Genomic DNA, 20,697 nt, shown 5'->3' on the forward strand with positions numbered 1-20,697 from the left:
TCACAAGTAAAGATATTTGGTGCTACTTCCTAATGAGCCATTAGCTTTAGTATCTGTCAGTAAATAAATCACGGATGCTTCACTGATTTATCAGAAATCATTAATCATCTGCAGGTTGCGGTTGGTTTTCATCTTTTCCTCTTGTTTATGTCTTTATCAGGAAACCTCTCCAGTTGACTCTGACCTTTGACCTTCTGTGCTGCAGCGCATATTGACCTCAGTCATTAACAGATATTTTCATATTTACAACTCCAGACCTGATGGATTATAACAACAATTTATCAATGACCTCGATGACTGACTTACATTTGCTGTTGTCTTATTAAAGAGTCAGAAACTCAGTGAATGACCTCATTGATTGAATGAGATATATTTTAAAGCTGCTATTTTTACTCAGCTAATGAAGCCACAGGTTAGCACTTTACGATACCTTTAAAATGGTAGAGCTTTCAGAAAATAGTACCCAGCATATATCCACTCGCTTGTATCTATTTATATGAACGATTTCCTTGCATTTATGTATCTGTTTTTGCAAATTGATTGTATACGTTCACAGAACAAAGATTGTAAATCGATAAAATGCACGGCAACGAAATGTGATTTTTTTCAACCATGGATAAAATCATATTTTGCTTGAGAACATCGCTGCTGAGGTTTGTGCAGACACACCTATCGTTCGTATTGCTTGACACTTGTAGAAGACAGTCACAGATTATGTGATTGTGTAGCAGAATTGTGTCGCAGACGTTAAGCGTCAAGCACAATTGTTACAGCCTACGGGGGTGAGCTTTATAGCGGTAATTCGCTGAAATGAGAGTCTCACTACAACATTTATGCAAGACCTTAATTGACTGAAGTGAACAATTCATAGCGAGAAAAACATTGATTTATCCTACATCTTTAAATGTAGCACCAAAACGATTGTTGTGTGTGTTTGTATGAGTGTGTGTGTGTGTGTGTGTGTGTGTGTGTGTGAGTCCATTGGACTGAATTGTTCAATCACTGTCACCGTCGTGGCAGATGTACACGGCCGTCTCTGGGGTGCATTGCATTGTGGGCCGTCAACTGACAGCGTACATGCTCAACCTCTGAACCTGACATTTTTAATGAAGTGCTACAAGCGTCCCCGCCCCATTCCGCCACCAAATATAGCCAACAGTTTTATTTGTGGATTTATTTGGCTTTCTTCAGAGGGTAAAACTAGGCCCAGAGGAATTACACACACATTCATGAGGCAGAATCTGGAGGTGGAAAAAAGAGAGAGGGGAGCATTAGATAAAGAAAGGTGACAGACATGAGAGATGGAATAAAGAGGGAATCATGGATATAAATTAAGTTTGATAATTATATTTTGCAATAGAACAGAATGAGTTTGGGCTGCAAATTGGCAGGAATTGAAGAGATTGGTGGACGTATTCAGCGGGTCTGTCTGCCCAGGAAACTCGGCTTAAGCCACGTTGAGACTCTGTGGTTCCAGTGTATGAAAGTATTATCCAGGATCGAAATGATACAGCAGGAGGAGGCTGTGGAGCATTTGTAAAATATAGTGTGTGGTAGTAAGGGCGTGGGGGAAATCACAAATGGGTGAACATCGTAACCTTCTATAATCCCAGTTTGCCAATTAACATCTGGGATTTGCAGGCGGTTAGAGAACAAATAATGGACACGAGTTGTTTGTGTAGGTGACAGGGATGTACACAAACCTCTCAGGGCCAGCAAACTGAAAGATGTACAAATGGATTTTTATGGACAGACATAGGAGAACGATGACATACAAACTAGATATTATAGCAGGAGCAGTTTCATGTTCAGCTTTAGCATCCAGTGAATTAGGACGGGTGGGATAGTGTTTTAATACTTTTTTTGATTTTTGAAACCTTGTTTACTGAAAAGCTAAAAAAATATCTAAATCAAGTCGGCTGACTCAGTAATTTGTTGTAAGTCTTTTCTTACAACATAGTAAAAGTTCCCTTTAGACTGTCCTTTTAAAAACTTAAATCTTAAAATGTATGACTCATGTCTTTTTCATGCGATGATTTTAAGACTTAAGATTTAACTGCTTCCTCATGAAGCTCAGCAATCTGGATGAAAAGTCAATAAGTAAAGGTTAAAAAAGAAAATCAAGCCTTGATGATCGTATTGTATTATATTGCAACATATCGTATCTTATTGTATCGAATCGTATGAAATCGTATGAAATCATATGAAATCGTATAGCATCGTGTCGTATAGTATAATGTCGTATCATATTATAAAGATGATTGAGAAGCCTTTAGAATCCAAACAAGAGATCGTAAAAGATGTGATTGATGGCTGTTTTCTTTTACTATTTAATTTGTGTATTATTCGTATTCTTATTCTTATTATTAAGTTTAAGTTTTAATTGTCATATGTAAGGACGGATGCAATAAGAGCAATGTCATAGAGAGAAGCAAAGCTCAATACAAAAAATCTAATATGATTCTATATATATATATATATATATATATATATATATATATATATATACACTACCGTTCAAAAGTTTGGGGTCACCCAGACAATTTCGTGTTTTCCATGAAAACTCACACTTTTATTTATCAAATGAGTTGCAAAATGAATAGAAAATATAGTCAAGACATTGACAATGTTAGAAATAATGATTTTTATTTGAAATATTAATTTTGTTCTTCAAACTTTGCTTTCGTCAAAGAATGCTCCATTTGCAGCAATTACAGCATTGTAGACCTTTGGCATTCTAGCTGTTAATTTGTTGAGGTAATCTGTAGAAATGTCACCCCACGCTTCCTGAAGCACCTCCCACAAGTTGGATTGGCTTGATGGGCACTTCTTGCGTACCATACGGTCAAGCTGCTCCCACAACAGCTCAATGGGGTTGAGATCTGGTGACTGCGCTGGCTACTCCATTACAGCCAGCATACCAGCTGCCTGCTTCTTCCCTAAATAGTTCTTGCATAATTTGGAGGTGTGCTTTGGGTCATTGTCCTGTTGTAGGAGGAAATTGGCTCCAATCAAGCGCTGTCCACAGGGTATGGCATGGTGTTGCAAAATGGAGTGATAGCCTTCCTTATTTAAAATCCCTTTTACCTTGTACAAATCTCCCACTTTACCAGCACCAAAGCATCCCCAGACCATCACATTACCTCCACCATGCTTGACAGATGGCGTCAGGCACTCTTCCAGCATCTTTTCACCTGTTCTGCGTCTCACAAATGTTCTTCTGTGTGATCCAAACAACTCAAACTTTGATTCGTCTGTCCATAACACTTTTTTCCAATCTTCCTCTGTCTAATGTCTGTGTTCTTTTGCCCATATCAATCTTTTCTTTTTATTGGCCAGTCTCAGATATGGCTTTTTCTTTGCCACTCTGCCTAGAAGGCCAGCATCCCGGAGTCGCCTCATCACTGTAGACGTTGACACTGGCGTTTTGCGGGTACCATTTAAAGAAGCTGCCAGTTGAGGACCTGTGAGGCGTCTATTTCTCAAACTAGAGACTCTAATATACTTGTCTTCTTGCTGAGTTGTGCACCGGGGCCTCCCACTTCTCTTTCTACTCTGGTTAGAGCCTGTTTGTGCTGTTCTCTGAAGGGAGTAGTACACACCGTTGTAGGAAATTTTCAGTTTCTTCGCAATTTCTCGCATGGAATAGCCTTCATTTCTAAGAACAAGAATAGACTGGCGAGTTTCACATGAAAGTTCTCTTTTTCTGGCCATTTTGAGAGTATAATCGAACCCACAAATGTGATGCTCCAGATACTCAACTAGCTCAAAGGAAGGCCAGTTTTATAGCTTCTCTCACCAGCAAAACAGTTTTCAGCTGTGCTAACATAATTGCACAAGGGTTTTCAAGGGTTTTCTAATCATCCATTAGTCTTCTAAGGCGATTAGCAAACACAATGTACCATTAGAACACTGGAGTGATAGTTGCTGGAAATGGGCCTCTATACACCTATGTAGATATTTCATTAAAAACCAGACGTTTCCACCTAGAATAGTCATTTACCACATTAACAATGTATAGAGTGTATTTCTGATTAATTTAATGTTATCTTCATTGAAAAAAACTGTGCTTTTCTTTGAAAAATAAGGACATTTCTAAGTGACCCCAAACTTTTGAACGGTAGTGTATATATATATATGATTATCAAAAACAACAACAATAATTATTATAATTATCTTTACTATTGTTGTAATGATTATTATCATTATTATTTTCATTTATCATCAGAATCAGTCTGTATATGAACTGCAGACCCACCTCCTGTCTCTAGGGGGCAGCCGTGTGCAGTCTGCAGGGAGGTCAGAGAGGAGAAGAAGAAGAAGAAGAAGAAGAAGCAGCAGCAGCAGCAGAAGAAGAAGAAGAAGAAGCAGCAGCAGCAGCAGAAGAAGAAGAAGAAGCAGCAGAAGAATAAGAAGAAGAAGAAGAAGAAGAAGAAGAAGAAGAAGAAGAAGCAGCAGCAGCAGAAGAAGAAGAAGAAGAAGAAGCCGCAGCAGCAGCAGCAGAAGAAGAAGAAGAAGACACACTTGTAGTGGATGCTGTTTGTAGGTGACAGCTGGAGAAGAAGAGAAAATCACTGCGAATCACAGACACACTGAAACAAGGTCTGTCCGGATTCTTCTCAGGTTCCAAGTGGATGAAACTCTCTCATGTTGCAGCTCTGACTCTAGCTTCTATCGACGGTTTCGAACGTGTTGTTGGTTGTGTTTATTGTGTTTATTGTGTTTATTGTGTTTGTTGTGTTTGTTGCTCTCAGTCGTTAGTTTGTGTCTCTGCAGCAGAAGTTGCACATATTTATTAAAATAGAGCAAAAACAAGGAAGTGCTCAGATTAATTGAGACTTTAGTTCGACACAGGTTCAAGTCAGGACTTGTTGCTGTGAGGTCCAAAGGTCTGAGTCCTGCCCTGTGAAGTCAGGCTGGTCAATGATTTGTCAGAGCTTCAGAAAACAAACACACACTCCTGTTGTTGAGCTGCTGACACTTTACCTCAGTCTCCTGTCTCAGGGTTCACACTCACCCTGGAGAACCTGGACGTTTACACAGAACTCTTCCTGACTCAGAAACAGATGGATTAAAATTACACAATATCCTGGAAATCATTTTAATTATCCTGGATTTTATTTCAATTCTATTTTCAGCCCCTTACGTAAATCGCCTACGTAAAGTGAAGTGTGTAAACTGGTTTGAAATTTAAGTGATAACTTTTCAACACAAAGAAAGTGCTGAGCAACAAGAGAACAAATTGTTTAAATATAAATAAAATAAATATAAATATAAATGGTTAAAATACAGGTATGATAGATATACTCTGTCCTGCAGTACTCCTGTAACTATAGGTTATTACAACCCAATACAAATGAACCTATTCAAGTTTTTCTAGTATTGCATAGCTTACAGTGTTATTAACTGTATTTTAAATTGTTATAGAGGTAGATCAAAGTCATGTTCTGTCCAGGTTTGAAGCTCCTATGATCGACCTGCATAAAGCCAGTGTTTTCAACATTTTGGGTGAAGAAAGTTGTGGACTCGGTCTAAAGATTGTGTCGATTGCCTAAAAGACCTCTGAAATACACGAGATGCAATGTGTTAATAAATAACACCAGTTCAGTAAATCATTCAAACTTATACATAAACCACTTGTGAACATTAATAATGCATATTCAGTTTAATTTTATGAAAAACATTGACTATAAATTCTTCATTGCAGTTTAACCAGGTAGGATGAGCGCAGAGTTTTCAGGTTTGTCAGGAAAATCTCCCCGGGAAGAAAATGTCCTGGAAAATGATTTCTCAAAAGAGATGGAACACTGTGTTTCTCTGAGCTGTTCATGAATCAATGACCTGTGTCTCTTTCAGGCTGTGTTGGAGCCCTGATCACTGATCGGAGAACCATGTCCGAGTTGTCGGGGAAAGTCCAGTCTGTCCTGGGTCTGCTGGATCCGGACCAGCTGGGCCGCACCATGACCCACGAGCACCTGACCATGAGCTTCGAGTGCTGCTACTTCCCTCCTCCCCCGGGCGACGAGGCGGTGGCGGAGAACCCGTTCCAGATGCAGCACATGCACTGGCTGAGGCAGAACCCCTACAGCTGCCACGAGAACCTGCTCCTGATGCAGGAGACGGGCGCCGTGCGGGACGAGCTGCTGGCTTACAGGAAGGCTGGCGGGGGCTCCATAGTGGAGAACACCACCACGGGCATCGACCGGGACCTGCCCACCCTCCGGCAGCTGGCCAAAGACACCGGGGTGCACGTCATTGCGGGAGCGGGGTACTACGTTGACTGCACCCACTCTGAGGCCACGAAGAAAATGAGCGTGGAGAAGGTGTGGTTCAGTCTGAGAGAGAGAGTGTTACAGAGGACGGTTCGATTCCGGTCCCACCTACACACATGTTTAACGAAATGACCATTGATTCATCAACATTTGAGAAAAAATATTTAAAGTGACTTTTTACTTTGGTCCATGTCCCATCTACTCTCGTGGAGGAGGTGGAATTAATGACCTATACTGCAGCCATCCACCAGAGGGCGATCTAGATGAATTAGCTTCTCTTTTGGATTGCTGTCCAGAGTCCATTTTCTTAGTTTATGTGCTCCTTTCACGCCTTTAACATTTTTAAAGGGACATAAGAGAGAAATCAGAAAAGAAAGATTTTTAGAGCCTGACCGATAAATAATTCGTAGAGAAGCTTACATGAAGTGAAATGTTCCGATGTAGAAAAATCGCGTGATACCTTGGAGTTCAAAATCTCAGTGAAAAGCTCTAATATTTTCAGGTAAATCTGGAAATGATTCGATAGTTTCAGGATTCAGAAACATTTGGTTTATTCACCTGCACACGGGCGACAAATGAGCTAGTAGCTAAATTTGGTAAAAAGCATCTTTTCTCTTTGTTTGGCACAAATCTATTTATTTGCACTATTTCTACATATGCTGCATATTTAATATCTATAATAAGAAATACCGCTCTGACTGCGATATTGATCAGGCTCTTGTCATTTTATAACTTATGTGAAGTGCTCGTCTAAAGAGCAGCGTTTTCCTTCCTCACCTAACTCCTGATCTCCTGCACCTCAGCTCACGGACATCATCGTCGGGGAGGTGCTTCACGGCGCAGACGGGACGGACATCCGCTGCGGTGTGATCGGAGAGATCGGCACCGGCTGGCCAATCACCGAGAGCGAGAAGAAGGTGCTGAGGGCCACGGCTCACGCTCAGGCTCAGCTCGGGTGCCCGGTCATCATTCATCCCGGCAGAAATCCCACCGCCCCGGCCGAAGTCATCCGGATTCTGCAGGAGGCCGGCGGTGACATCGGCAAAACTGTCATGTCTCACCTGGACAGGTAAGAAGTCCCCGGGAACAGGCAGTGCTGAGTCAGCAAACTGAAATACATGTTTGACAGTGTATTTAGCTATTTTAACACAAGGTTTTTATTGGTTATTAAAAAAAAAGGGTTAGAATCGATTTTTCTTTAATTCCATGTATTTGCTCTTCTTGTCTTTGTGTCAGTGAAACAGGTGAAAATATCATTTGAAGTGCAAACACAGGACTTTAACACTGAACTTTATTCTGGAATCCAGTTCATAATCTGATAATTTGCACTTTCTCCCCATTTGTCTCATAACATTTTGTCGAAGGAAATTTTACAGAGCTTGTTGCAAAGAAATCAAACTAACTAATCTTTAACATTTTTCTTAGATCTGCTATTTCTAATCAATCAGTTGAGTCTCTGCTCCTGGTCGCTGCTCATTAAAGTTAAAGAAGCTGCATCGAGCAGGAAACTTTTACCCCTATATAAGAAAATAAAAAAACATTTTATAAAGCATTTAGCTCCTTGACTCAATCCTCTTTCTGTTCTTTTCCCGCAGGACTATATTCGATGAGGGTGAACTGCTGGAGTTCGCTAAACTGGGGAGTTACCTGGAGTACGATCTGTTTGGAACGGAGATGCTGAACTACCCTTACAACCTGGAGTTGGACATGCCCAGCGACAGCCAGAGAGTGAAGGCGTGAGTATTGTAATCGTTTCTTTTCAGGGTGATTTTATATATATATATCATACATCAGACTTCGATCCTGTTCAGAGCTGGTTTTAACATCCGTCTTTATTAGAATTAGAATTTTCTGTTTTTTACATTTGAAGAATCGTACACCATTTACTTCAATTGTATTGGATTTGGCTGCAACACTGTTTACCCCTGAAACTCCAGAAGTGTTTTGTGGACTCAAACACTTCACCCACCACCTCCATCGGCATGGTGGTGAATAGATAATGAGTGAACTTTCCTTTTTGGATGAACTATGCCTTTATGTTTCGTCTGTTCACACCTGTTATTAAAATGTGTCTCCTGTGACCACTTGTGAGCAGATATCACTTCCCCTGCTCTCTATGCAAATACACACACACGTCAGTTGTGTTACAGAAGACGAAATCATGTTTTTTTTTACCCAGTCTGAGTTTACAGATGCGTCCGATGTCACTGTCTTTGTGTTTGAGTGCGTCGGTGCGAGCGAGCCAGAGAGAGAGAGTGAGAGAAAAGAGAGCGAGCGGAGCCAGGAGAATTTTACCAATTTAAGAGAAGTGTTGATCATTATGAGATGATCCGTTTTGATATTGTGGCCACAAACAAATCAACATATGATGATTTGAAAGCATTAAAATACATTTCACCACCTTCGAATGTGATCTCAGTGATCAGATCTCGGGACGCACTGAGGGGCCTTTAGATCTGAACTTAGTGACGACCCTTTCAGATCGAATCACTCAGGATGGATGTTAAAACCAGCTCTGAACAAGGTCTTAAATACATGAAGTGTCTACAGTGAATACACGACTGTGCCCTCTCCTCCTCCTTTTTATTCCGTGTATCCCGTTGTATTTTTGTCATGTATTTGGAGCTAGAATCCACATCATTAATATTTTATTTGGACTAAAATGCCGGTTTTGTGTTTCACTCCCTCTGGAGAGTGTGTCCCACAGTTTTTCATAAAAGCTGTGAGACACTTATCTCCCACCTCAGCGTTGGGAGAAGGGTGTCAACAGGAGGGTAACACAGATGAGATACACGATCCCTGTGATATTCACATTCAGTCCAGATGTTTGTCGGCACTCTCAAAAAGACAGGTTTAACAATGCATGAAGGTTGATTGGCAATTTCAGTAAATTCTTAAGCCTTAAATTGTCAGTCGTGTTTTCGTTCAAGGCCCCCGCGTTTTTTTCACTGGTGTCTTTGTGTCGCGCTCAGCTTGGCGCTCCTGGCGAAGGAGGGCTACGAGGACAAGATCCTGGTCGCGCACGACATCCACACCAAGAACCGCCTGACCAAGTACGGCGGCCACGGCTACTCTCACATCCTGAACAACATTGTGCCGAAGATGCTGATTAGGGGCATCTCGCAGCTCCAGGTGGACAAGATTCTCATCGACAACCCCAAACGCTGGCTGACCTTCAAATAAAGCCCACATCAAAAGAAGAGAAGCGAGACAGGAGATTTCATGTAGCGATTATTTTATCTCCAGATGAAGACCGCACACCCCACAATGAATAATTGCAATATAACTCTGCAATAATCACAGTTCAAAGTCATTCCTAAATGTGACTTTGAGCCCAAACCAATAAGGTCACAGTAAATTTGTCTTTAATGTTCACGTTTCCAAGTTTGTCAGCAAAGCAAAATGTTTCATCGCTTTGTAAAAAAGAATTATAGGCTGTTGTTTCACTTTTTATAGACACGCTTATTAAGTAGAACTTCATTTTATATTGTGATTATACATTATTCACTTTCTAAGCAAATTGAATGTCGGAGCCTTGCAAGGATCACAGTGCTTCTAATTAGCAGTGTTATGTTTTGGTCCCATCGACGCCGTTTTTTTTCTTGTCTGCAGGAATGTGAATGCAATATCTAAGACACATTTTCTCTATTTTTCATCTCTTGCTTTTCAATGACGGCGCCATTGCTGCTTGCTTTGTATTTGTTAGTGACATTTCTGCAAACACGCTTTACGGGAGGTAAATAATGAGCGCGTCGGTAATCAGTATGCTGCTCGGCTCTCGACACAATGTGGCTCGTGTTAGATGAGTTGTCCTGTCGCCCCTCAGTGGGTGTCTGGCTGTCTATGGGAGGCTGACTGTCTGGCAAGCCCAGATGAAGGACATGTTCTCCTCTCACCTGGAAACAGGTGGCCTCGCAGGGTGACTTCGCCACATGATCAATGGCGTGATCGCAACAGCTGACTGTGCACCGCAGAAAAAAAAACCCTGTATAACTTTTGATTAATCTTCCGAGAGGATTACAAAGTGAGCCGGAGGATTTCATTTTACAATACATTTAACATTGTGGCCGACAGTCTTATCTGGAGGGGCTTGACAATCCGCGGGCAGATCGATGAATGTTGTTGAGCTGGAGGAAACATTTCTGTCCGAGCGACTGTCCAGTTTTTGTGATGGTGACTAACTACCAGACCTCCCCCGTCGCCCCAACCAGCTGTCACATTGAGACAGACAAGAAAAATGAGTGGCGCTGATTATTTTTTTTGAGAACAGTGCTTCAATGTGAACATCAGAATGGCCCTTTACAGATTTCAACTTCTCCAAGTGTGTCAATGCTGCTCAAGAGTTTCAAATGTTAAATCGTTATATTCATGCATCACTACAGCTTTAAACATTTTCACCCAAAATGCAACAACTATCACATATTTGTTTTTTTGAAAGAATAAAGCACACACGTGGACTAACAACGCTGAGAACAGAGTGGTGATTATGTGAGTATCATTTTAGCATCTACAATTCAATGCTAAAGGGCCAATACATTGAGCTTTTAATCTACAGTCACTCAGTATGTGTTACCACGGCATCTACAGTATGTTTGACATGTCAGCAAACTGAATTTGTAAAGCGAGAGTTCATTCAAAAAGCGCAAATCAGTCTGACAAGGGAACATTTCAACGATGTACAAATTAAGATTCACTCTCCCTATCCTGTGATTACACTGTGAGAGCATCACTATTGCTAAGTACAGTCCTTTACTCTTTTTTCATTTTCTCTGCATGCCTTCCTCCACATCATCCTTGGGTCGTTTTGCAAATATGGAAATGGTGAGCTCTGTCTCTAATAATCCAACCGACATTGAACCGAGACTGAGCAATGAAGCAAAAAGCTATGTGCAGAGTGGATCCCCTCCCACAGCGCAGCGTCTCCATGTTTCAATCAGCGTACAACATGAAGCCGGAGAACGTGCTGTACTTGTTGTTGTTGCCCCCGTGCGCCTTCCCGCCGTCCAGTTTAATGTAAATCTCGTCCCCGGGCTCCAGGTGCAGGACAACACTGTTGCTGGCGTAGTCGTAGTTCTGGTCGGCGTCCTGGGCGATGGCGCTGGCTCTGACCTGGAAGACAAATGTGCCAAGTTCTGTGATGAAACGTGTCGGTATTTTAAAGACTAACAGCTCAATTGGGGGATGTCTGGTCACTGATGACAGACCTGTTCATTTAATTTCAGTCCTCAAACAACTCTTTTCACATTGCACTCTTATGTAAAAGACTTTCTTTGTGTGTCTTTCTTTGTCTGACCGTGCGTAAAAGTTGTGCGTAAAAATGCGGAAATTCAAAATTTGTTGTAAACTGTTCGTTAAATGTTATTTATATTGTACAAAAAGACATTTTAATTAATCAAAGCTTTAGTTGGACTACATAATTATACCATGAAGTGTCCTACCTGGTTGTTTTTACAGAGGTCAGCCCACATGCTGGTTCCATCCCCGCCTCGCATCAGCACATGGTAAACAAAGAAGTAAATCCCCGGTATTGAGCAGGTGAATTTTCCTGAAGATGGATCGTAGTGGTTCCCCAGGTTTGTGACAACGTCGTCGAATTTCAGCACTTCATATCCCTCATGCTGCTTCTTCAGTCCTGCGTAAAATGCAATCTTTGGTACTGTGTTGTAAGTGGCAGCGCTGATGGCACCGTTGGGGCCATTCGCTCCGGGGGCTCCGGGTGGACCCGGCGGGCCCGGTACCCCTCTTTCTCCGGGCGGACCAGCAGGTCCAGGTGGTCCGGGCTCGCCGACTGGACCCCTTGGACCCATCCTCCCGGCGCGCCCCGGCTCTCCTTGAGGACCTTGGATGAACGTCGGAAGCGCCTGGACCAGACGGTTGTCTTTGATCGGGTTGGTCGTTTTGGCCGTGGCCGTGGCTGCGGTCCCGTGGGAGTCGCACACCATTTGACAGGATCCGAGCATCTCATACCGGGCAGGGCTCCCGGCGGAGTTCACCACGACGGGGATCAGAACCACCAACACCAGCACCAGAGCGACGCCACAAACACCAGTTGCGATCATCTGCGCTCTGCGGAATCGCGGTGTTCTCCGGAGTCGGTGGTCTTCCAGCCTGCTTTCGGGCGGTATGTTTGCAGAGAGAAGAATCGGACCTGTTCTTGTACTGTGCTGCAACTTCTGGAGACAAAATACTCCTTTAAATGTTGATGCGCAAAAGTAACCATCCACAATTTTTACGCGCTACAATATCCGTCCAACTGGTTCATCTCCACTCTGTCACCGCAAAGAAACACGACAGAAAAAAGACTTTCTGCGAGGAACACAACAAAGAATCGGCGCTGAGGGATCGTGCAGCACAAAGTCAGCTGCACAAGTTTCTGCTCGCCACGGTGCCACAGGAGAGAATGGGCTCGAAATTAAGCGTTACCCGTTTCAGTGTTTGGGGAGAGAGAGGGGAGGGGTGGAGGTGATGGATGGGTTAGAATCCGTGCATTTCTTTAATCAAAAGAGAGAAAGTGAGCAACATACAAACATCGATGCAACTTTCAAGCTTCCAAATGAGACGTGTTATTGTATGTATGTGTTGGAGGAAGCGACTTCTTCATTTGAACAGGGCTTTTAACGCTGTATATTACTTTTCCTAACACCACATCCCCCAAAAGGTTATTAGCAGTTATCCAAACAGATCTTAAAGGTCTTGAGCATAATTAAGCCCATTAGGACAAAAAGCTATACTCCTTTGGCACCTGGTCACACCTTAGTGGCTCCTTGTGTCCAATTTATCATTTGGAGAAAATCTATAGAGCCACTGAGAGGAAGGGGGGAGTCACTAGGAGCTGGCAGTGAAGGATGACTTCACACAGAGATGAGATGACTGAATGCATTTAGAGGGAAAATAGGATGAGACCACTTAATTACCTGAGGGAATTTACCATCATTAGCTGTAGGTTACAAAAATATATCAATTGTGGGTTGTGATATTGTAATAAGTGGATTAAATAAATATTAATTGATTTGTTGAAACAATCCAAAGAGTCCATATTGATTTTTTTTAAATTTAAAGCAAATGTCTTGTTCAGATAAAACACACGGTGGCTTCCGTGGGGCTTGAGTGATGAAAGGCTAATTGGCGGGGAGGAGGGCAGATGATGATATGCTCATGAATGCAGAGGCTGTCACTCTGTGTCGATGGCACAGGCGGAGAGATAGATGAACAGGAAGGAAAAACATGGATGGTCTTGTTTTGTTTGGGAGGAGGACGCCGAGGGGGGATGATTGCAGAGTGAATGAGATGCTATGGAGGTTCAAATGCAACAAGGCGTTTTGTCGAATCATGCAGGACTAAAAAAAAGTGCCAGACAGAACTGGTGGAACAGTTTAAAAGATTTAGTTAAAAGGACAATAATTATAACAAAAAAGTATAACTTGACAACAAATATTAGGGATTTTTATTCTATCACAATTTTTTGTGCTGTGTACTTCACTGAGCATTTATGTGCCCGTCGTCGTCCCGACTTTATGTTCACTTGCTTCGCAATGTTGTAAAAACCTGAATATTAAACTAAATGTGTTGAGTGCGTTTACACAACACCATGACACATCTTTCAATTTGCATGTAAGAGCAAAGGAAGAGATGTGAAAGGCAAATGAAAAATTTAAGAAGCTAATCAAAAGTGTGTGTATTGGCTCAAAGGTCTGGTGTTAGGTGCTTGTTAGAGATGGACGTTCAGTTTGCAGGTAATCAAAAGTGCAACATTTGATGAGTTGACATCAGAAGCTGCTATTTAAAGCTGGTTGTAAAAGAAGAAGTGTTGGGATTGGTTTATAACTGATGACGTCAGCAACTCGTGTAACAAAAATGTCGTTGACTTTCCAAGATGTCGTTCTGGTTTCAGGTGTCATTCGTGTGAATGTATATATTGGAACTAATTAAAGATAAAGATTGACGCCATGACAGCTCCCCAAAAGTGAAGCCAAAGTGTCTCAATCGCCCCCTGGTGGCTGGCTGCAGTATAGGTCATTAGTCCCTCCTCCATGTTAACAGATGATACATGGGCCAAACTAAGAGTCAAAGAACACGTCAAATATTTTTTTCTTAAACATGGTTTCTCCCATTTCAGGTTCTCACTGATGTTTGCCTAAGTCTTATTTTCCTGAAATGTTTGGATTTGTTTTGTACTCTGGCTCTAAAATGGCAGTGTTCTTCGCCAGAATATTTAATCTTAATCTTAAAGGGTCATTGTGTAGAGTTTAGTGACATCTAGTGGTGAAGTTGCATGTTGCAGCTGAATACCCCTCACCTCACCCTCCCCTTCCAAACATGAAAGAGAACCTGTGGTAGCCTTCAGTTGTCATGAAAACTCAAAAGATTTGAATTTTGTCCCGTTTAGACGACTGTAAAAAACACGGCGTCCTCCGTAGAGAAGACCCACTCACGATGTAGATTTAAAGTATTTAAACATAGAGGGGCCATTCTCTTTTAGATGAAAACACACTCCTGAAAACATCACAAGGTTTATTTTATATTCAATTTCTGCCAATAGATCCTTTCACCTAAATCGTACACACTGAACCTTTAATATACTTTCAAATCAACGGTTTCATGGCCACAAAGCTGTGTTAATTGATTTTATCTGGCTTCTCACGAAGTTTAGTTATGTTTTATCATTAATTAACATTTTAATCAATTAATCCCATTTGAACAAAACACATTAATTATCAGGACATAAAGAGAGAACCTACAATCTCACACATTTCAAATGTTCATCATACAGCTGTGTCATGTGTTTTTCTTCATGTCACTGACCAAACGGCTCATCACACGAGGATATAAGCAAGAAAAATAATGATATACACACGTTCCTACAAATGAAAAAGGTTAAGACGTCTGTTTCATCATCAGCTGTCAAGTTGGTGGAAATGACACATTCTCCAAAGAATCAATGGACGGAGCTCAGATTTGATTTGATCTTTTTATTGATTTTATTGATTTGTCGTACAGAGGCTGGAGGGGCAGAGACGTCTCTATAAATCTTAATGGGGATTCAATGTACAAGCCAATTGTCCAACAACGGAGGGGAAGGTTAAGACATGTATATTCGATGGAAAACAGACAGACTCAACCTGAGGACTGATATTTTTAACATTACCGGGAAACCATTGAGCTACCGAGCCTGATCAAGGACATAACGTCTCCGTGACGCGTTAGCATGGCGCCGTCTATTCATGTTTTGAGCAATTTACAGGTGTGATTATATTTAAGTGTGTGTACTCTTCTGGCCCCGTGACAGAGATTTTCTCTTTCTTCTTCGCGGCCCCAGAGTTTCCCAGCAGACAGAAACAAGAAATTATTACATTTTTGAATGAAGACTATTCAGTGTCTCTGTCTGAGATGCCTCTTTGAATAGAATCCAGAGAAGAGAGGCAGACGCGATGCCTGCATTTACCATGAAATTTAGGACCATTCATCCATGTGACGCAAACAAACAAGACGTCAAGAAATGTCAGGGATCATTGTTTCTTGTTCCCTATGTAACTTTTGTCTTTGTTATTGTTGGGGAACGGAGGAGTTAAATAACATCCTATGACCTTACAGCGGCTATCATCAATAAAGTGTAACCAGAGCTGATTTGACAGTCCTATGAAGCATTTTAGAATCTTTCAGCTCGATGTTTTGGTTTTGTCTGTTAATGTTTCTGAAGATAATCGTCTGCTGAAGCCTGTTGGCTGCTTTGGAAACACACTGTACGTTACCTGCCCTGAACCAAACAGCAGACAGAAGCAAAAGACACTTTCATACATGAAGAAGGCAGCTGGAGATTGTCCATCTAAGATACGTTAGCAACAACAGGAAAATGTCCCGAACATCTTGGCGAGTGGTGGTGTCCTGGGTACAACACGCAGGAGGCATCAGTGGCATCGGGCCTCATCACCAAAAGCTTCCAAATCTCTTTTAAAGCTGACATCTTAATTTGTGTCTTTTATGTGTACGGCTCCACGTTTTCATCCTCAAATATTAGTAATTTTTCGGGGATATTTTTTTCAGTTTGTGTGTCTGTTGTGTGTCATCAACTCACCCACACGCTCGCTGTGAATTTCCCTGACATTTTACTTGGGGGCTGGTATGGACACGGTTCCAGAAAATGTTCGGAGCAACCGGTTCAGGCATCTGCGTTCTCGCGCACAGCCCCTCCGGGAAAATGTCTGGAGGATTTCAGAAATACTGTAAATTCTTTTTATAATTTCCCCCTAAAGACAGAAAACACATTTTCATTCTTATTGGTTCATTTTCCTCTCGGTACTTCCTTTTTTATCTTATTCATGTATCTTTGTTACAGCTGAGATACATGATCTTTTGGAAAAAGAACACGTTTTCTGTGGGATGGGTGCAAAGTGAGAAATAGAATAGTATATAATAGAATAGTATGTAGAGACACACACACTCACACACAAACACAGTGGGACATACTGTGGTGCTATGAGTCAGTGAACACTTGTTAGCGGTCAGGCTCTTTCCCTCCAGTTGGCACGAGCCTCTGGTGACTCAGGGAAACTTGTCGACCAGGAGACAGAGTGAGCAGCGGTGTCAAACTCCACCGAGAAGCCGCGGGAGGAAAAACACAAGTTGTGTTAGAGAGATTTCCACGGTATCAGAGAGCACACATTTTATATTTCTGTTAAGAAGAGAAAAAAAACACACACACACAAACCCCCCCCCCCCCTCCCCCATCTTGTCCGTGTCCAAAGTGGACGGTCATCGCTCTCTCCCAGCACAAGATGTTAGTTACTCAGCTCACCTCCTCGGCCCCTCTTGAAGGATTCCTCTGGTGGTGAGGAGCTCTGACAGGTTGTTTTCAGTCTCGACTTCGGGAGTTCATTTACAGCCAGTCAGGCAGGAGTCCGGGGGGAGCCTGATGGTTTTTGACACCCGGACAAGCAGATGTTCAGAGGACATGAATAAAACATACGGGCCCATCTGACCACGGAGCGCGAGGCTTTCCGGAGTGTCTAATGAAATATGAGGCGTGATTTCAATTCACGCCAGAAAAAAAAAAAATCCCCTTTTGTCAGTGAAGGGGGGGGGTTGATGCTGCATGAAATATGGATGACATGTGTGCGGGCCTGACCTGGGTGGCTGAGCAGGTTTCAAGCGCGGTTATGACAATCAAAGCGGAGACAGGTTTGTCAAACAGATCTGCGCGGTGAATGGGAAGCGGAGTGAATGGAGCCCCTCATTACCGGGCGCGGATATAAACAGAAAAATAATACGTGACCGCCGACAACCCGGGCGTGTGTGTGCGTGTGTGCGTGTGTGCGTGCGTGCGTGCGTGTGTGCGTGTGTGTGTGTGTGTGTGTGTGTGTGTGTGTGTGTGTGTGTGTGTGTGTTTGAGCGGATACAACATCAGCGAGGAGAAGAATATCACTGTTTATTTCTTCTTCTTCTTCTTCTTCTTTCCCCGCAGACGAGTCAGTGGAGAGGCTCAGCTCAGCAGGGGGGGATAGGGGGGGGGGGTACCAGTACCAGTACCAGTGTGCGTTATCACACCACCCACTCAAAGCTGGTGCTGCACTGTATTTAAGATGGAGGAGGCAATCACAGTCGCCCCGGGGGGGGGGGGGGCTTTTTTACTTGCTCTTCATTCAAGTGAAAAAAAAACCCATGTGATTGTTCTGTTTTTTGATTTCATTATTTACGTCAAGTCCACACACAACAAGTACTTTGTTTAATTCGTGCGCGTGTTCTTTGGAGTCAGCGTGATGTCGTTCTCCTCACTCTTCTCATGCGCAGGAAGTTCATTCAGGTGTGTGAGTGAATTAAAGCAGCGAGGAGGAGACTGTACATTTAAGATTAAAGCTTCTTCCCACGTGAGGTGAAAATAAGGATTTGGACTTTTCAGGTCATTTGTAGTGAAAGGATGAGAATTCACTTGATTACACTTGAGAATTTATGAAAAGAGGCATCGTGGACATACTAGCGTCTGTGGGTATCTGATCCCAGACCAAACTTTATCACTACATCAAACATGACATAGACAATAGCTTTTCCCTTAAATAATATTTTCCCCGAAGATAGTTTTGTGTCTTAGTTTTTTTTTTCAAAATCAATTTTTCTTGATGTACATTTTAAAATACAAAAAAATTAGTTTCCTGTGTTTTAGTCCAATTATGTTTAATTCCCATAACTTCTTGTGCAGCGACTTGTCTTATTCTTTGACGCTTCATTAAGATGAAAATGTTCACTTCTGGAAAGTTCCTAAAACAGGTTCATTTCTGTTGGAAGCTGCTTGAAACATTTTTCGCAGACAAAAGACAGTATATTTATGACTCAGTTAAAGTTTCTGCCAAGGCTTTCACACTGTTCTCACAGACTTAGAATAAGAGGTCACAGGTAACACGTCAAGATGCGACGCGAGTTTCATCCTGTGAGAGGTTCAGCAACAATAATGCTCTACTAATAATAGGTACTAATCTTGAGCTATAACAGGTTTGCAGAAAGTACTTGAAATCCACTTGTTGCAGACTGAAAAACATCAGTGTTGAGTTTAACTTGAACCACTGTGGCAAAAAAAAAAGAAATTCCAGGAAGTTGAATTAATGGAACCATCTCACAAGGTCCCACATGCACCTTCAACGTGACCAAAAGAGTGTGGTCAAGTTTCAAGCATGTGCATTGGCCTTGTTGGGTCATACAACACAGCATCCACACCAAGGAACCAAAAATAATCCTGCCAGAGACATGTGACCCCCACTTTCCCAAACGCTATTTATTTGAATAAGTTCACAATCACTTACGAGCACATGTTGCTGTGGTGCTGGTGGCTCATCCGTTGTAATCACCTCTGCAGTCAAATGGAGACAAAGGAAATCAGAAGGTTGATGATTATTTGCATTTTAAATCTAAATAGTATTTTTCTGCTTTTGGAACAATTACACCTGAAATAAGATATTAAATATTGTATTTGATTTCTCGAAATCCCCTTGTCACCCTCCAGGGGGTCCAGACTCCTATTCCGGGAACAACCTCGACAATTATCTCATTCTTGAAGATGGGAGGGGTCTGAGTAAAGATAATGTGAGCTCCCATCACTCAAACACCATCCGGCGATCGATGCTGATGGTTCTTCCCACCTTATTCCGCACTCTTTAACCCGTAGCGGGGTCCATAGAGGTGGAAGGTTTACGATCACCAGCCTCATTCTCAGACGACCCTGCTGTCTGCCACGGATCCGACATGTGGGGACATCACAGCAGACGCCTGCCGAGGCTGGATAAGCCCAGAAGATTCTTTCTGTGCTGGTCTTCTGGGAAAATATCCATTAAGGTGTAGAGAGACTGCACTTTAAATCCCCACACCGAGCTGCGTGTGCAGTTCTGCCTCAGGGGTTTTTCCTTTATTTACATTTCTAATTTGGCGTTTTTCTTTTCCTTTGTTAAATTCACTGCTGTATAAAACAGTCTCGTCTTTTTTTTCCTCGCTGTATCACAATGAGATGTTCTGTCAACAAAATGAGGTTCAAACATCCTTAATCTCCCACACACACTAATGGGCATTTTCAATTACTGTCATCAGAAAACTTTGTCATTGTTCATATCAGAAATGATGCTTTTATTTTGTTTGTAAGCAATGAGACACGAACTGACATGTTTACTTCGGCATTAATATTTACATTTGAGAGACCAACTAAGGATTTTTAACAAGTTATGGGATTTTGCATGTAATCCACTGTGTGGTGCTGTTTGTATGAATGGTTTCGAGAAATGCATTTTACTGTGTGAAATAAATGCGACTGAAAACGAGTCCAATTACTCACGTGCTGCACTTAAATACAACTGAGTAGAGATACTTGATTATTTCTATTATTGCACTTCTCTACTCCATTATTTAACAGTAACAGCAGTACTGATAGTTCTACATACAAAACATACTTTAATTTATTTATTAATCAGAAATAAGAATAATATATAACACACTGTAAAGGGTTGATTCAGCTAAATGAGTAGTTTACCCTTTGAGTTAGTTTGCTCATAAGAGTTATGTAATTGTACTTAATTAAAGATATAAAGAAGTTTCCACATTCACTTGTTCGATTTTTCATGTTAATATCACTATTTTCTCCTGTGAAGGGTATTACTGTTCCACTGCTGGGCTAGGGAGGAATCTGGGGATTTCAAATGCATTAAAGGGGTGTAAATAAAATTGTTATAGAAATAAAATAATATGTATCATTTCTAAGTATATGTATAAATGAAACTAGGAAATGTGCATTTCAGTAAAGCCCTGTCGGCATTTAGCAGTAGGCCTGTGTGTGACTATCTCTGGGGAAATTCCCGGCCCTTCATTCCAGGAGCGTTTTGATTGCTCGCAATAAAACTGGAATACAGGATTACAACAAAGGATTATAACAAAACCAAATCCCCCGTGCAAAAAC

The 20,697-nt window shown here is 41.8% G+C and overlaps 2 protein-coding genes across 3 annotated transcripts; one reads left to right on the plus strand and one right to left on the minus strand.

Moving 5' to 3' along the window:
• The first annotated feature begins 4,325 nt into the window (after window positions 1–4,325).
• Window positions 4,326–9,636, plus strand: pter (phosphotriesterase related). Of its 2 annotated transcripts, none has more exons than XM_034612598.1 (5): window positions 4,326–4,602; window positions 5,857–6,323; window positions 7,076–7,341; window positions 7,868–8,008; window positions 9,245–9,636. In XM_034612598.1, the coding sequence occupies exons 2-5, from the start codon at window positions 5,892–5,894 to the stop codon at window positions 9,453–9,455; spliced, it is 1,050 nt and encodes a 349-aa protein (XP_034468489.1). In that variant the 5' UTR covers window positions 4,326–4,602; window positions 5,857–5,891; the 3' UTR covers window positions 9,456–9,636. The 2 variants fall into 2 exon arrangements, with proteins under 2 accessions (XP_034468489.1, XP_034468488.1); XM_034612597.1 differs by having other exon boundaries at window positions 4,554–4,608; window positions 5,887–6,323.
• A 1,399-nt stretch (window positions 9,637–11,035) lies between these two features.
• On the minus strand, window positions 11,036–13,275 carry c1ql3b (complement component 1, q subcomponent-like 3b). The gene is made up of 2 exons (XM_034612599.1): window positions 11,711–13,275; window positions 11,036–11,381 (listed from the first exon to the last, which is right to left on the minus strand). The coding sequence occupies exons 1-2, from the start codon at window positions 12,329–12,331 to the stop codon at window positions 11,202–11,204; spliced, it is 801 nt and encodes a 266-aa protein (XP_034468490.1). The 5' UTR covers window positions 12,332–13,275; the 3' UTR covers window positions 11,036–11,201.
• Between the last annotated feature and the right edge of the window lie 7,422 nt (window positions 13,276–20,697).

This window comes from Hippoglossus hippoglossus, chromosome 17, assembly GCF_009819705.1.
Source record: "Hippoglossus hippoglossus isolate fHipHip1 chromosome 17, fHipHip1.pri, whole genome shotgun sequence".
In the NCBI taxonomy this organism is placed as follows: Eukaryota; Metazoa; Chordata; class Actinopteri; order Pleuronectiformes; family Pleuronectidae; genus Hippoglossus; species Hippoglossus hippoglossus.

Bases quoted from the DNA above. Each gene is read 5' to 3' on its own strand.
- pter (XM_034612598.1), top strand. From the start codon at position 5,892: ATGTCCGAGTTGTCGGGGAAAGTCCAGTCTGTCCTGGGTCTGCTGGAT. The intron at 6,324-7,075 runs GTGTGGTTCAGT...CCTGCACCTCAG, and splicing joins AGAAAATGAGCGTGGAGAAG to CTCACGGACATCATCGTCGG. The intron at 8,009-9,244 runs GTGAGTATTGTA...TGTCGCGCTCAG, and splicing joins GACAGCCAGAGAGTGAAGGC to CTTGGCGCTCCTGGCGAAGG.
- c1ql3b (XM_034612599.1), bottom strand. From the start codon at position 12,331: ATGATCGCAACTGGTGTTTGTGGCGTCGCTCTGGTGCTGGTGTTGGTG. The intron at 11,382-11,710 runs GTAGGACACTTC...TTTGTCTTCCAG, and splicing joins ACCTCTGTAAAAACAACCAG to GTCAGAGCCAGCGCCATCGC.